Genomic DNA, 17,122 nt, shown 5'->3' with positions numbered 1-17,122 from the left:
CATCAAGTGATTCATCTTCTCTTTGTCCATGTTCATTGGCTGTAGTCTGTACTCTGATGTTCATGTTTACCTATAACTGTGAATGAGAAAAAATGTCCATATTTTGCCTGGGTCTTTTTTGTCATTTTTTTGTCAGGTGTGAGGCTTGAAATCATTTGATTCCTTCAGCACCAAGCCCATGAAGTATCTTGAATGCTTGTTTTTCTGGTCACAGGATGTCTTTTTCTTCCAGAAAGTAGTTGATAGTTTGTTTGAAGATGTCTAGTGCCTCAGCCAGATTTTCATCATTCCAGTTATTCTATGGATTTCTGGCATGATGTGTTGTTATTCACTTAGCACTGTCACCATGTTGAAGTATGGTGATTGATCTTTCATTAGGTATCTCAGTTTGGTAATCCCAAGTTTTCAAGATTGATTGTTGGCATCTGGGTTGTCATAGTAAACTTATACCAGAATCACCCTCAACCATAAGATTAGTCTGAGGGAGATTACTCTACAATAATGACACTGGTCATCACCTTAATGATGGCTAGATAAGCAGGGTGAGAACAGAGAAGTCAAAAGCTTGTAGTTGTAGAAAGAGATAAGTTCTTGCATCCAGTGTTTGTCAAGCTTTGTTTAGTTACATTGAGAACAAAAAACAATGTATTTTTTTAATATTTCATAATACCTGTGTTGGAATAAGTGGGCATCACACATGGGTCTTGATGGGTTTGTCTGTCTTGTGTCTTTTTATCACTCTCCAAGCCTTACAAGATTCATAACAATCAAGTTGACAGTCAGTCTTCAAGAACATTCTTGACAGAACCTGGGTAAACCATGTCTTCGACTTATTCGTTGTCTTTTCATCAGTGAAAGGGATTGCATTTTTGTCATGATTCACAATCAAAGATTCTTTGCATTACTTGTGCTGGCAGTTCGCAAAGCAAAAGTTTTGTCAATGTTAGATAATATTTGGGTCACAGACCACAGAAGCCTCTGGTAATCTTAATGACTCAGAGCCAGGTTAATTTCATTCACATTCCACGAAGAAAAAGTTATGTTACAGTGTTAGCATTAGATAATAGTGTCATACATGTGACACAGAGCTGACTCTGGCACTAACTTCTTGCTGAATCATATTATGTTCAGAAATACATGTCACTATCTCTATTAAGTCCATTAGTGGGGAATTGCCTTTTTGTCCTGTTGATGACAGTACATGAGTGCTTAGCTATGGAGCTGGACTATGTGACTGCATGCCACTGATACAATAATTTTGTTTTTGTACTTGCTTGTTTGTTGATTAGATAACTGACCATACAGTTTAAGATTTCTGAAAATCAATGAAAATGTTTCATTTTCAGCCAAATAAAAGTTTTCTTTTAATTAAATGATTATCTTATGCGTATTGTCTTCAGATTGTACATTTCTGATTTAGTTTAAACTGACAGTGGTTGGCTGCTGGAATAATCTGTCATGTCTGTGTGATGTTGAATTTGGTTGCAGTGAAAGGGGTGTGTCCCTGTGACCTGACAGGCAATGCCTGTGACGTGAATTGTTGCTGTGACCAGACTTGCACAGCTGATGATAAACTCACTTTCAGCCAGTGTCTGCCTTTTTCAGTCAAGTGAGAAACGTACCCAATTAGTCAATCTGTCGCAAACTCCAGCTCTTTCTCTCAATGTGTTTTTTGTTTGTTTGTTTTTTTGCTCAGTGTAAAAATGCTACATGTATGTATCAATATGAAAATGTGGTGGGTGTGCCCATGCTTTTAAAGAATCATTTTATTCATACATTTTTGTGAGGGCTGGATGGCCTTTTTCCACTCCTCTCATTGAGTATTTCTTCTTTTTCTTCTTCTCTCTCTCTCTCATATATATATATATACAGTACACATGCACGCACGCACGCACGCACACACGCACACACACGCATGCTTGTGTTTTCATCTCTTTCTCCTACTATCTCTGTCCTTTGATTTTTAATTTATCTTTTTAAGCAGTCGTTTTCTTCTTCGAGCCAACTGGCCACTGATTTATTTTGATATCATTTTGCTGATTTGCTTGCCTGTTTTCCTACTTACCAATAGAAATCTACCAACCATATCTTTTTCTGTGTCTCTGTCCATTCATCCAGGGATCTGTCCATGTGACTGTCAATCTGTCTGCTCATCCTTCCATCCTGTCACGCTATCTGTTTGTCCTGTCTGTTGTATTGCTTCAATTTATGTAAAAAAAACAAAACATACAAACACATCAAATCTGTTGAGAGAGGGAGGGAGGGGTGGATAGTGATGAGAGAAAGAGAGGGAGGAGGACAGAGAGGGAGAGAAGAGACAGATTGTTGGTTGAGGAAAGTACACACAATAAAATGATTTATAACAAAGCTTAGAGTATTTCATTATGTGAGGCTGTTATTTAAATTACACCACAATTCAGGATTTAAAACTCATGCATTGCTTGTGAATTTTTTCCCCAGTGTTGACAACCGATTGTGTGCACAAAATGAGATCACCGCTGATGACAGGTTATTCTGCATTTACTATGATAACAGTAAGTGTGTTAAGATAAATGAATGATATGTGTATGATATCATTAATCCTATGAAATGTTCATATAGTATGAGTTTGTTTTTAATTGAATACATATCATATTGCATTGAAATTATGTGTGTGTGTGTTCATGTGTATGTATATTTATGCACATGTGTGTGTGTCTGTGTGTATGGACATGTTATTGTGCTTTTGATTGATTATTGTTCTGTCTGAGACATAGTTTTTCATATTAATGCTTTGATAACATTTTTTCAAGTCTCAAAAATGAAATTATCATCAATCAGTTTGATGAATGTAAAAGCACACATTGTTTTCACTGTTTTAAATTTCAAGTTGATATACCTTTTGATGCATCAGAGTGCCACATTTGTCTTTTTTCCATTCTAAGCTAATAAATCACTCATAGACAGATTTTTCAAAAGTTATTCAGAGCCTTTATTATGCATCCAGACTATATTTCACTGTTTGTATAAATACATTATATTTTTCTGGGTTTCCTTTTTGTTTTTGGATTTGTTTTATTCCGTACATTGATGTTTGACTCCTTTTTTTTCTCTTTTTTTATGTATTCAAATTTTCCTTAAAAATGCTCTGTGTTGCATTTCAGAACAGGAAAGGAATTATTACACCATTCCAGACATTGTTCCTTCCCTAGCCAGCTTTGACAACTACAGAAATGAATTCCATTCATTCTCCTTTCAATCGACTCCTGCCAGTAGTGTGAACTTTGATTCATCTTACTACAAGGTATACCAGCCTCAGTATTTGACATTGTTTAGATATTACTGTTGAAATTACAAACAATAATATGTTCCAAAGCACAGCATTTGAACTGAAACATTTATCAAGTAAGTGTAATATGTGTATGTCCTCCTTCCCTCGAATACAAACTTGGTAAAATGGGGGAAAGCAGAGGACCCTGCGTACCCACTCTGCCATGGCAAACAAATAGTGGAACATATCCTCAGCTCATGCAAAGCAGTGTTGGGCCAAGGATGGTACACATGGAGGCACAACCAAGTGCTAAAAGAAATTGCACACGTGGTGAGCACTGTCCAAGGAGCACCCACACCACCAGATGTCCAGTAGAGTTCCTCTCTGCAGAAGGCAGTAAAGTCTGGTCAGGAACAGCTGTAACATCCAAAGCATGGAAACGTGGGCTGCTTGATGGTGCCGAAGACGGAATACACAGTTGACCTACCAGAGGGGAAGAAACACCCGGAATTCATCAGCAAGACCTGACATGGTACTCTACTCCAAGGCAACAAAACAAGCGATCCTGATTGAGCTTACTGTGCCATATGAAAGTAGAATGGAGGAAGCCCACATCTACAAGACCGAGAAGTATGCTCGTCTAGTCAGCAGCCTGAGAAAATCTGGCTTCCAAGCCAAAGTCCTCGTCATAGAGATTGGTGCGAGAGGGATTGTGAGCGCATCTGCTTACAGTCTCATGAAACAGCTGTTGATTTCTGGCAGAGAGAGATACAAGGGCTCTCAAGGCAATGGCAGAAGCAACAGAAAAGAGTTCCAGCTAGATCTGGTTGAGGAGGAATGAAAGTGAACTTCATAAGGATTAAATTTCCCTTCTCAGACTAGGCGTATGATGGCTCAGTGGTTAACACGTCTGCCAGAAAAGGTGACTAAGTCCTGAAAGTGGCGACCACCCTGGAGGCGTGGGTTCGAACATGCTGAGGACCAGGGGAAAAAAAGAAGAAAAAAAGATGGCAATACAAGGGCATCCAGAAGTTATGACCTGGTGCAGCCCGGCCCCCTTAGAGTGTAAGGAGCTAAGGGCCGAAACACTTGACTGAGGGTGGCTTCTTCTCTGAAGACCTTGTACTGTCCAACTCTCCCTAGAGTTTCTTATCACTGTTGATGTTGTGTATGTTATGACGTTCAATGTGACTGTAATGTATTGATATTCAGTGTGTTTTTACATTGAGATTGTAATTTGTTACTGTTCAGTATATATTTCTGCCAGTGTTCATTGTGATTGTAACATGTTGATGTTCATTTGATGTTTGTATTGATGTTCCCAGTGATCATGGTTTGAGGCTCTGTTTTGGTGTGTTGTTGTGTCCTTGAGTAAGGCACTTTACTAATTTTCCTCACTCCACCCAGGTGTAAATGGGTACTTGACAGGTTGGGTAAGATTAAAAATGATGGAAGGAGATAATTGGGCTTCTCCTTCATGTACTGTGAAAAGTGTAGATGTTTGTATTGATGTTCAGTGTAATTGTAATGTTCAGTGTAATTGTAATGTGTAGATGTTTGTATTGATGTTCAGTGTAATTGTAAGGTGTTGATGTTTGTATTGATGTTCAGTGTAATTGTAAGGTATTGATGTTTGTGTTGATGTTCAGTGTAATTGTAAGGTGTTGATGTTTGCATTGATGTTCAGTGTAATTGTAAGGTATTGATATTTGTATTGATGTTCAGTGTAATTGTAAGGTGTTGATGTTTGTATTGATGTTCAAGGTGTTGATGTTTATATTGATGGTCAGTGTAATTGTAAGGTTTTGATGTTTGTATTGATGTTCATTGTAATTGTAAAGTATAGATATTTGTATGGATGTTCAGTGTAATTGTAAGGTGTTGATGATTGTGTTGATGTTCTGTGTCATTGTAACATGTTGATGTTTGTATTGATGTTCAGTGTAATTGTAAGGTGTTGATGTTTGTATTGATGTTCATTGTCATGTTAATGTTTTGATGTTTAGTGGATTTTTGTATTAATGTTCAGTGTCATTGTAATGTGTTGATGTTTGTATTGATGTTCATTGTGGTTGTAATGTAATGTGTTATTGTTTGTATTAATGTTGAGTGTGATTGTAATCTGTTGATGTTTGTAATCTTGTTCTCTATGTTTGTAATGTATTGATGTTTCTATTGATGTTCAGTGTGATTGTAATGTGTTGGTGTTCAATGTTATTCTGTTCTGCTGTTCTGTATGATTATAATGTATTGATGTTCAACATATATATATATATTTGAACTGAAGATGCACACAAACCTGGATAAGCAATGTAAAAAGGAATATCTAGAAAAATCACATTGTTAATCATTTTTGCTCTGTCTGTCTGTTGTCTGTCTGTCTATTTCTTTCTCACTGTCTCTGTTTTTCTCTCTGAATAAACACAAGTATTCTCATTCATTGACCCACTTAAAAGTATGAAGAAAGTTTCATTCATACCAACAGTCTTATATAGTCTCATTGATACAGTCTCATACATGCAAACATATCTCACTATCACTTTCATTCAAGTGTCAGCACTAATAGAAAATGAAGGAATTATCATTGTGTTAAGTAAATGGTGTACATTTTAGTATGTATGTGTGTTGATGCATTTGTATGTGTGGGTTTTTTGTTGTTGTTTTCATACATGGACTTGAATGTGTGTGCTAGTATGCACATGTGTATCTGTAAACTGTGCATGGACATATCTGTGTGTGTGTGTGTGTGTGTGTGTGTGTGTGTGTGTGTGTGTTTGCAGGATGGAGATCCAATCTACACAGTGTTTGAGAGTGAGATAATTGGGGTTCTTGGCTTACCTCAGATGCTGACAAGTGAATGTGTGGATGACAACCCTGCAGGTCTGTATTGTACAACATTGTCTGGAACAAAGAGGACTAGTGAGCATGTGTCCTCATTGTCTTTACTCTCTCGTTTTTCAATATTCATGTAAAGGTAATTTACATTACTTATTGTAAAAAAATTGTTTCAGTGAGAATCGTTGAATAGTGCATAATATTAGGAAACTGTTTTTGTAAGTCAGTACATTTTTTGTTGTTGGTTAAATCATTTATAGATAGTACTTTGAAACAGCTTATAGAGGGAAGGGTGTACTTTTAAAAAAAAAGAAGAATTGTACATATATCACTATCAACCTTATTAAAAGTTGAAATGAAAGATTAGTAGTAAAAGTGAAAACAAAGAAAATAATGGATTACATGCATATTAACCTTTTTAAGCTTTGAAATGGACATACAGTAAAGTAAAAAAAAAAAAAAAAACCAAGAGAGGCAAGGCCTTCAAGACTCACTTGTGATACACTAAAAAAAAAAAAAAAATCTAATCGTTAAAATGTGTTCTGTATTTGTTATCATAAAGCTTCGGGTTAACAGAAAAAGAAAAGAAAAAAAAAAGTCCTAATGGCAGATTCGAACCCCGCGTGTTCGGGTGAGAAGAAACTGTCTTACCCATTACACTGTCATGGCTCCTTCACTAACGTTCAAAAATATAATATTTAAACATGCTTTTTTCAAGGTTGATAAATCGATTGCAGTATTCATAGTGAGAACGCTGTTTAAATCATAATATTCTGGTGTAACTTGGGCATTCAAAAAATCTTTAAGGGCAATTAAAAATTCTTTTTAAGTCCGCGGTAAAGGAGACGTGGCTATCGCCGCAATCACACTGCAACATTTAGCCGTTTTCTCTGGATCTAGATAGATGTACAAGTTTAGTTACACCCGGTTGACACGGTCGATTCAATTTCTCTTTTATGTTCATTCTAGTTTTATAGTTTTAAAGTTGATATGAAAATTGAGTATTTTGTTAAACTAATAACAGGTAGAGCCAAGTACAAGTACCTACTTCTAAACGTCGTATGACGTGAAAAGGACTTCATTTTGAGAAAAGTCAAGACTGGAAATTTTTACATTTCATCAATTCAAGGGTATTAACTCTCATGCTTTATTATTTTTAACTGTGAATTCCGACTGATTCTGTGGATATTTTTATGGCAGTTTGGGGCATAATCCAGTAAGTGATGAGACGTTCACAAATCTTTCTCTGAATAAATATTTGACGGTCTCCTTCTCCAACTTCCCATCACATGTTATCGTGTAAAGAGTGTTAGCTCTCTCCATTTCCAAGGTACACAACTTCAAGTCAGTGCTACTTACGCTACCAATTCAGCTAGCACACAGGTAAATAAAAGGTACATTGGAACAAATCCATGTGTAACATGGAAAATTATGCACTAAAGTGAAGACATGATTGTTTTGTTTTGTTGTGTGTGTATTTGTGTTTGAAATCAGATCATGTCGCTTTAACCCTGCTGGCCATAAAGGGGCCATTTCACTGTGGTGGTTTTTGTTTTGTTTTTTGTGTGTGTGTGTTTGAAATCAGATCATGTTGCTTTATTTAACCCTGCTGGCCATGAAGGGGCCTTTCATGGTGGTGTTTTTTTGTTTTTTTTTACTTGTAACATTTTGAAGTTTGAGATCCCCAGTCCTTTGTTTATTATTGCAGAAATCAGCAAAAAAGCAAAATTTCTTTGAAGTTTATGCATTTGAACAAAAGATTAGCTGACATTGCTTTCAGACAGAATAAGGCTAAGTTTCTGGACCCTACCAACACAAGAAAAAGATACTGATTGCTTGAATGGACTTTTTAATGTTTTCATGCTTTAACATGGTTTTAGTCTGTAAAATCATAGGGCATTGTTTTCATTGATGTGTCTGCATGCTAGATTTACAAATATTCTTTCTGATTTTGACATGCAGACATAAATTTCTTGACTAGGCAGTAACGGGGTTTGTATAAACTGCACCGCTTGCTTCTTCACTGGTGTGCATGTTTGTTTGGCATGTTTGTCTTGTGAAAGAGATGTTTGTTTGGCATGTTTGCCTTGTGAAAGAGATGTTTGTTTGGCATGTTTGCCTTGTGAAAGAGATGTTTGTTTGGCATGTTTGCTTCGTGAAACAGATGCTTGTTTGGCATGTTTGCTGATATAAACCGAATGACTCTGTGACTACAGCCTACTTGTCTGAGGCAGCCCACACATGTGTGAGAACCATGAACAACCTGACAGGCTGCCTTCCAGGAGCACAGGGTTTGGACATCACCCAATTTATCCAGGGATTCCGTGTTGTTCGAGTAAGAGTCCCATGGTTGATTCACTTCATTGTGTGTTGTAACAGTGCTAGTTGTCTTCAAAATTATGAAGCGTGAGAGAGGGTTTGTCGTGCAGAAGAAAAGCCAAACAAAGGATCTTGTCCTGCAGGACAGTGGAGTACCAGTAATATTACTTCATTGCTGCATACTTTTTGTTATATGCAGGTCATAAACAGCTCTCATTTCTTGGAATTAGTAATGGGAATCATTTTTGAGGCTGTATGTTTTGTCTTGAATTTGGCTATTTGTCATTGATGGTTCAAGACTAGGTATTTTTATTATTAGTTTTAACAGTGACTTCATAAGCACCTTTTTGGAGAAAATTTTTTTTCATTTTGAAAATTTGATTTTTCTTTTTATAATATCAAATCACAGCATAAAAAGTTTGCTGTTGTTTTTTTGTGCTTTTTTCTCCTCTTTGACGTTGTGTACTTAAACACATTATCAATTTGAATACATCATGTTGATAACAAGACATTATTTCCTGCATGTGCCTTTTTTTTTTTTTTTTTTTTTAATGTGTTTTTTTGTTGTTTTTTTCCTCACTTTGGCGTACTGTTGATTACTTTAATATTTCAACGATGTGAATATATCCTATTTGATAACAAGACATTATATCTTGCATGTTATCTTTGAAGGCACATGCTGTAATGTGCCAGTTTTATAGTTGTATTCTTTGTTATTAAAAGAGCAAACTTTGCATCCAGCCTTTATGTTGCCAGTCACAAATAAAAAGGCAGTGTGGACAGAAATTTTATTATCATAAAATAAATGCATTCTGTTTGTAAGATTATAGCTCTGCTCTTATTTAGACAGAAGACTTTCCATTCAGTTCCTAAAGAACAAGTCACAGATGAGATCATTAAAAGAAGTAGGGACTGGGAATTGTAAGTTGACAAAAACAGTTTCCTTCTGATACACAACTAACAGTTAAAGCATGAACAGAATGTCACAATCTCATTTCAGAGTCCCAGGCTGTTCCAGGAGCTCAGCGTCACCATTCCTGGCACTGATGGATGTAAGTCACAGAAACGTTTGGGCTCTATGGTACTAATAAAAGAGGCACTATGGCATGATAAGATCAGATACAACTTGATTGTCTGTACAGAAATTTCTCTTTTGGCTTAAGTACATGTAACATTGAAGATATAAAGTACAGTTACTTTTAGAACATGAACATTCATGAAAATATGCAAACAACAACAGTGGAGTGTTTGCCAAATGGTAATGTGTCCACCTAGGAAGCGAGGGAATCGGAGCGCATTAGTTTGAATCCCACAGTCACCAGTATTTTCTCCCCCTCCTAGACCTTCAGTGGTGGTCTGGACACTTGTCATTTGGATGAGACAATAAACTGAGGTCCTATGTGCAGCATACACTTAGATGACATAAAAGATCCAACAGCAACAAAAAAAAGAGTTGTCCCTGGAAAACTTCTGTAGAAAAATCTGCTTAGATAAGAAAACAAATAAAATTGCAGGCAGAAAAAAATAATCCAAAAAATGGGTATTGATCTTGGTGTAGCGACGCGCTCTCCCTGGGGAGAGCAACCCAAATTTCACACAGAGGAATCTGTTGTGACAAAAGAGTAATACAATACAATACATACAATACAATAGTTTAAGTAATAAAATTGATGTTGACAAGGTAAGAATAAACATGTCATTGACACTAAAAGACAGGATAATCTGTACATAAGCACAGCACAATCACTTAAAAACATTTATGATGATAATTATCAGTTACATCAGTTTTATGAATAAAATGAATGTAGACCACATAAGAAAACGTCCTATAACACATTGAATGATAATGATGATGAGGATATGGATACTTATATAGCACCTTTCCTTGGTCGGAGACCAAGCTCTCAGCGCTTTACAAACACGGGGTCATTTGCACAACAGACTGCCTACCTGGGTAGAGCAGACTGACGGCTGCCATTGGGCGCTCATCATTCGTTTCCAGTGTCATTCAGTCAGATTTCAGGCACACACACATACACACTTCAACAGACATGTAACATTTTACATGTATGACCATTTTGTTTATTTGCCCTGCCATGTAGGCAGCCATACTATGTTTTCGGGGGTGTGCATGCTGGGTAAGTTCTTGTTTCCATAACCCACCGAACACTGACATGGATTACAGGATCTTTAACGTGCCTATTTGATCTTCTGTGTATGTATACACTTGATATATAATGATAACAAATAGATAATTAGAATTAAATAAAATAACATTAATAATTGATAACTCAACCACTCACATATCAATACACACCCAGTCAACGTGCCTACCCCCAACACTTGCCTCCACACATCAGCAAACAGGCATTGGACATCTGATCCAGTGATCAGACTTCAAGGCCCCATTTCAGCATGGTGTTGCGTCCTTGAGAAAGGCACTTTACTCAGATTTTCCTCATTCCACCCATATTTGAATGGGTACTTGACTTTGGTTTGGGAAGGTTAAAATGGTGGAAGGAGAGGATTGGGCCCTGCCTTCCTGTGTTGAGCCCTGGACACAGTGACTGAATTCACTGCCCCTATGGTTGTAATAGGCTACATGTACAACCGTTAACCTCTTGACTGCGCTGTTGACGTACGGCGTACGTCATGAAAAGTCGCTCACCAATGCTGTATTGACGTGCGCCGTACGTCATGTTACAACGTTCTATGTTTCGAGTCCCGCATTACAGAAAATACAGTCTGTTAACCATTAAATTAGCTCCCCTGAGAGCTCTTTATCTCCTGAGTTCCATAAGCTAAAATTATTCATTGGATTGTCATATTTATGGCGAAAGTTTTGCAAGTTTGTACGAAGCTCAAGTTGTGTTTGCAAAGCCATGGCTGAACGCAGACAAACCCCAACACTTGCACTTGTATTGAAAGAATTCTTTCGCGATGCAAACAGCAGAGATGAAGATTGTGGACTGAATGAGACAGAACTGCGTGAAGTTGATGCCGAAGACGCTGATTTTGACAGTGGAGGGGGGTGGGAGGTGGAGTTGCTTGACGAAACTGAAGACAGACAAGCTCAACTGATTCAAGATGCAGGTAGGAGTTTTCGAGGTTTGTCAGTTTATTATTTGCTTTCTGTTTGTTGTAACAATGAATATGACTGCATTGTGTGTGTTTTGAATGTGTTAGCTGTGGTAAGTAGTTTCGTCAGTCACTGATCAGTGTGTGTGAGTGAGAGAGAGTCAGTCACGTGGGTACTGTGTCTGACCATCACAGCCCAGGGGGGCGTGGCTTGCTGGCTGGCTCATTGTTGATGACAATGTGTGTCGCTCGCCTGCAGCTTTCTGTGTGTTCGTTCCTGAATGTGTATTGGTTTGTTGTTGTTATTGTTGTTGTTGTGTGTGTGTGTGTGTGTGTGTGAGAGAGAGAGAGAGAGGGGGGGGGGGGGAAGAGATGATGTTTATAAAACTGAAATCAGAGAATGATATACAGAACTGTATGCCTAAATTACTTTGTAAATGCAACACTTGTAGAAGTATGTGTGTGTGCGTGTGCGTGATGTGTTGTCATTTTGTTTTGTATGAGAAAGAGAGAATGAAGGGGGTGTGGCATACCATGAACCAGTTTCAGTGTGTGTGTGTTTTGGGGGTTTGGGGTGGGGGGTGGGGTAGGTATGTGTGTGTTTGTATTTCAGCTTCTGAAAACAATCAAAAATAAAATGGTACCATTTCATGATCTTTTTATATGTAAAAAAAACAAAAAAACAAACCCCAAACCCAACAAACTTAGTCTTCTATGCAATGTGTTTCAGGTATGCAGCATGGTGATGATCATGATGTTCATCCTGGATCATCTGGAGTTGACAACTTGCCACAAACCTACAGCTGAAGACCAGCAGCAGCAAGACCAAAGGGCAGTAAACAAGCCTCCAGCAATTCTGGATTACAACAAAAACATGGGTGCCATGGACCATCATGACCAACAACTGCAGCACTACGATGCCACAAGGAAAACCCTGAAGTGGTACAAATAGCTGTGTGTGCATTTTCTACAAATTGCCATGCTGAATGCACACATCCTCTACAAAAAAGCAGGCAACAGCAGTACACTCCTGGACTTCAGAAGGATGTAATTAGTGCCATGATTTTTGGTGACCAAGACACTGCTAATGATGACCACGCTGTTTGTCTTGTGTGGACGACACTTCATCCCACCTACCCCACAGAAGGCCTGGCCACAAAGGAGGTGCAGAGTCTGCTGGAAGAAAGGACAAAGAAAAGATGTGGGGTTCTACTGCCCAGACTGCCCCAGCAAACCAGTACTGTGTCTTGAAGACTGTTTCTGCAAGTACCACACACAGCGTTTTTACTGGCGATAGATCCTAGGTGAGTACACCTTTTTCATTCTTTGTGTGGACTGTGTTGGAGTCTTATGCACCTGGACACTGTTGCTCAGCCTTGACAGTGTGTGTGGTTGATCACAACAGTCACAAGAAAGACAGGTTGATAACCTGGTTGATATTGTAGCACCTACATGGTGGAATGACAGTCCCAGTTTTTTTTATTAATGCATTTTATGGAATTTTTCTGTCAGATTGACTCATTATTGGTTAATTCAGGGGTTGGGTGGAAGGTTTTTTTTAGATGTGATGATTTGTTAAAAATATTTGTTTGCACTTTTACACTTCATGATATTATAATTTTGTTCTTGTTTGGTTTTATTTTCTTGTGTGTGCGTGCGTGCGTGCGTGTGTGTGTGTGTGTGTGCACGTGCTTAATAATTCCCTTTGTAGCTTTACAAAATGATGGTGATGATAGTGGTGGTGACTGATGCTGTGTGCAGTCTATAGCCTGTACAACAACAGCCTGACACTAGCTGTGGAGCTGGACACCACCAGTGCCATAGACCCTGTACAGTGCTTTGATCAAGGTTCAGGTCTGACAGGCCCCTGTAACTACAGCACCAGTCCACTGCCCACACCGTCACCAGGGACCAAAACCTGTGACAAAGTGGTGAAGAAGGTCAGTCACTGCTACATCTGCTTCCTCTTCTTCTTCTCTAACACTGTTTGGGGTGCCACAGAGAACTGCTAGATATTACAAATCAAGCAATGCAAAGATGAAACCATCTTTTAAATTTGTTATTTCTTGTTTTATACTTTCTTCTATGAACAGAAATGCTCTAACCCCTCTGCACCCTCAATTTTTTTTTTTTTTTTTTTTTTTTTACTGCCCCATCATCTGCACCGTTTCAGTGGCATTACTCCCACGCCGCTCATTTAGATTCCCCCATACACGGCCACACCCGGGTTCGTCCGTCGCAGTTCCAGCGTTGGCAGTCCACAGGGAACCATCGATGTTAGGTCGCCAGGAGGCCACACACCAGAGGAGACCCTGCACTGCTGTTGAGTCACTTCGGTGGTGTTCAGTGGTGCCTGTTCTGTTTTAACATACTTAGGACACCACCTACTAAGCCCCCTACTAACGACAATAATGGTTTAGTCGCGGAGCCAGACTGAGTGAGCGTCCCTCCCAGAGTGGAGACCGCCACCACGTCCCTCAAACAACAGCCCCCCATGAATCTGCCGACACTGACGACATTGATAGGACTCACCCCAAGCACGGAAGTGGAGGGGTATCGAAATTGAGGTCACCATGAGAGCAGGGCATGAAAGGCCACAGACTTTGAGACCATTTTGTTTATATTGATCACGATGAAGGAGGAGGAGGATGACGATGTTGCTATGGAGGTCCATTTTGGTTTGGGACTGCGTGACAAGGCTGTACTCTTCGCTTCCTGTCATAATGATATCCCGGCGTTAACCAGGCCCGAGAGATACAGACACTTGCAGTGTTGGTCAGGTAATTAGAGCAACACACCCAAAGACGCTTCCTTAAAGTGGATGACAGTCTCCCCATTTAAGCCCACAGCACACTCACCTCTGGGTAGGAGCCGGCCACGGGCCGAAAAACCCACCTCCGCTGGGATTCGAACCCGCGTCCTCCCAGCCGTCAGTCCATGACGCTAACCACTTCGCCATGGTGGCTGGTCCCTCAAATTTTTTACCAGCCTGAATCAGCTGACAAATACATTGAGATGTGAAAATTACCAGGAAAAAAAAATCCTCAAAGTTCAATTTTTTTTTAAATTATTATCTGTATGGCATACTTTGTGTCTGAGTTCTGACTCAGCATATATTGTGTTGCAGGTGCATTACAGAGTGATTACTGAAGGAACCTCTGGCATTGCCAGGGTTCTGGTTCGTGTTGTGCTGACCAATCTGACTGTGCCGTTTGCTTCACATGTCCTCTTCACACAGTCCTTTTCTGCCACATTTGAAGCTGTGAGTCGTGTGGATAATGTTGACCTGGGGCAGTGTGAGGAACAGTTGTTTTGATAATGGGGGATGGAGGTCAAGTGAAGTGAACAGGGTATGGGGCAGTGTAATTCATCATGTTAGTGTGTAATATATGTGTCTATAATTTGCATGGAAGTTTTTTTTGTGTATTTGTTATTGTCGCAACTCATGACAATCTCGGGAGTGTCTTGTGTGTCTATCTATCTATCTATGTTGGTGGTCCTGTCTTGGACATAGGCCATCAATGAGAGCTCTCCAGGCACCCCGTTCCTGGGCCAGTCGCTCCAGCTGTCCCCAGGTACAGCCCATCCTCATGATGTCTGTCTCCAGATTTCAGCATCAGCTGTTCCTTGGACGGCCTCTTTTTCTTTTCCTCTGAGGGTTCCGGGTGAGGGCTTGATGTGTGATGCTGGATGCAGGTTTTCTGATGGTGTGGCCAAATCACCTCCAGTGTCTTTGGAGGATGTCTTCTTCCACAGGCTGTTGGTTGGTTCGTTGCCACACGTCTTGGTTACTGATGGTATTTGTTGGTGAATATCTGCAATTTCTTCATGGTTTTGGTGGTGGTTCTTCAGGTCTCAGCTCCATACAGTAGTACTGGCTTCATGGTGGTGTTAAAGATCCTTATCTTGGTGTTGATGGTCAGGTTTGTGGAGCTCTGTATGTTTTTCAGCTGCTGGAAAGCTGCTCTTGCCGTGCAGATCCTCACTTTCACATCAGCATCTGTATCACCCTGCTTGTTGACAATGCTGCCAAGGTACATGAAGGTCTCTACATCCTCCAGTGCTTCATCGTCGAGGATGATGGGGGCGGTGCTGACTGTCCTGAGAACTTTGCTTTTTCCTCTGTCTAAATTCAGTCCAATGTATGGTGAGTATTCCGCAAGGTTGTTGGTCTTTTTCTGTATCTGCAGTTGGCTGTGAAAGAGAAGAGCCAGGTCATCAGCAAAGTCCAGGTCATCCAGCTGTTTCCAAAGTGTCCACTGGATGTCGTTCTGCCTTTGGTCTGTTGCCTTTGGCAAGCAGAAACAGTACAGGTAACAGCAAGCATCCCTGTCTCACTCCAGTCTGTACATGGAAGTCACTGGTGAGCTGTTTGTCATGAATTATTCTGCACACCATTCCTTCATAGGAGTTTCTTATGATATTGGTGATTTTTGGCAGGACTCCATAGTGCCTCAATAGCTTCCACAGTGTCTGCCTGTCAATGCTGACAAATTCCTTCTCATAGCTGATGAAGTAGTTTTGTGTGTACTCTTCCTCATTTGATACTTTGTTAATGGTGTTTTCTGTGTCGCCATTTACCCTCAGTTGATTAGTTCTGGGTCGTTGGATCAGAGACGTTTCCTTAGTTCTGTTCTGTCATGTGTTTGTTTAGGATTTAGGGCTTTTTGCCCAGTTGGATTGCACCCCTATGTGTGGATTGAGTTTCCTCTGGGTGACCATTGATTCTGTGTTATCTGTGTTTCTGTGTCACTATTTACCCTCACTTGATGGGTTCTGGTCTTTGGGCCAAATGTGTTGCTTGGTTTGGTTCTGTCATGTGTGTCTGAGGGAGCCACCCATCGCCTGCTGCTTTGACTGTCAGTAGAATGATTTTTAGAGGATCTGAAAATAAGATGAGAAGCATTGTTCTTCTTCTTCTTCTTCTGCGTTCACTTGTATGCGCACGAGTGGGATTTTACATGTACGACCGTTTTTACCCCGCCATGTAGGCAGCCATACTCCGTTTTCGGGGGTGTGCATGCTGGGTATGTTCTTGTTTCCATAACCCACCGAACGCTGACATGGATTACAGGATCTTTAACGTGCATATTTGATCTTCTGCTTGCATTTTCACACGAAGGGGATTCAGGCACTAGCAGGTCTGCACATATGTTGACCTGGGAGATGGTAAAAATCTCCACACTTTACCCACCAGGCACCGTCACTGTGATTCAAACCCGGGACCCTCAGATTGACAGTCCAACGCTTTAACCACTCGGCTATTGCGCCCATCGAAGCATTGTTCTGAACTCTTTGAAGTTTATCCAGTGAAGTTTTTGGAATGTCGGCAAGAACAGAGTAGCAATAATCAATCCTAGACAAAACAAACGCAGAGACTAATGTTTTAGTTGCTTCCATAGACAGATCATTAGCCAGATTAAATTCTGAACATTGAAACGTTGTGTCTCACAAGTTAGTGAGAAGACAATTTATAACACCTGACAGTTCTTCTGTGCGTATGGATTGTGAAATTTCATATGGAGTGTTGACAAAGATGAGTAAGATTCAGATAGAGAAATTATCCTAGCAGACTGTGATTTTATTTTATTTTTTAAAATATTTATGTTAAATTTGAAGTGTATTGAATTTCTTAACATA

At 39.6% G+C, this 17,122-nt stretch overlaps 1 protein-coding gene across 1 annotated transcript in view; it reads left to right on the top strand.

Moving 5' to 3' along the window:
* Nucleotides 1–17,122, top strand: part of LOC143286839 (tectonic-3-like) — a 38,096-nt gene that overhangs the window by 3,652 nt on the left and 17,322 nt on the right. Inside the window, exons 2-9 of the mRNA XM_076594669.1 lie at nucleotides 1,489–1,609; nucleotides 2,461–2,534; nucleotides 3,144–3,283; nucleotides 6,031–6,130; nucleotides 8,302–8,420; nucleotides 9,405–9,456; nucleotides 13,244–13,422; nucleotides 14,610–14,744. Of these exons, the coding sequence (XP_076450784.1) occupies nucleotides 1,489–1,609; nucleotides 2,461–2,534; nucleotides 3,144–3,283; nucleotides 6,031–6,130; nucleotides 8,302–8,420; nucleotides 9,405–9,456; nucleotides 13,244–13,422; nucleotides 14,610–14,744 (920 nt within the window). The remainder of the gene's footprint in view (nucleotides 1–1,488; nucleotides 1,610–2,460; nucleotides 2,535–3,143; nucleotides 3,284–6,030; nucleotides 6,131–8,301; nucleotides 8,421–9,404; nucleotides 9,457–13,243; nucleotides 13,423–14,609; nucleotides 14,745–17,122) is intronic.

This window comes from Babylonia areolata, chromosome 10 (genome assembly GCF_041734735.1).
Source record: "Babylonia areolata isolate BAREFJ2019XMU chromosome 10, ASM4173473v1, whole genome shotgun sequence".
Classification (NCBI taxonomy): Eukaryota; Metazoa; Mollusca; class Gastropoda; order Neogastropoda; family Buccinidae; genus Babylonia; species Babylonia areolata.
The sequence above is the reverse complement of the archived record's forward strand: the minus strand, read 5'-3'. Positions and strand labels throughout refer to the sequence as shown.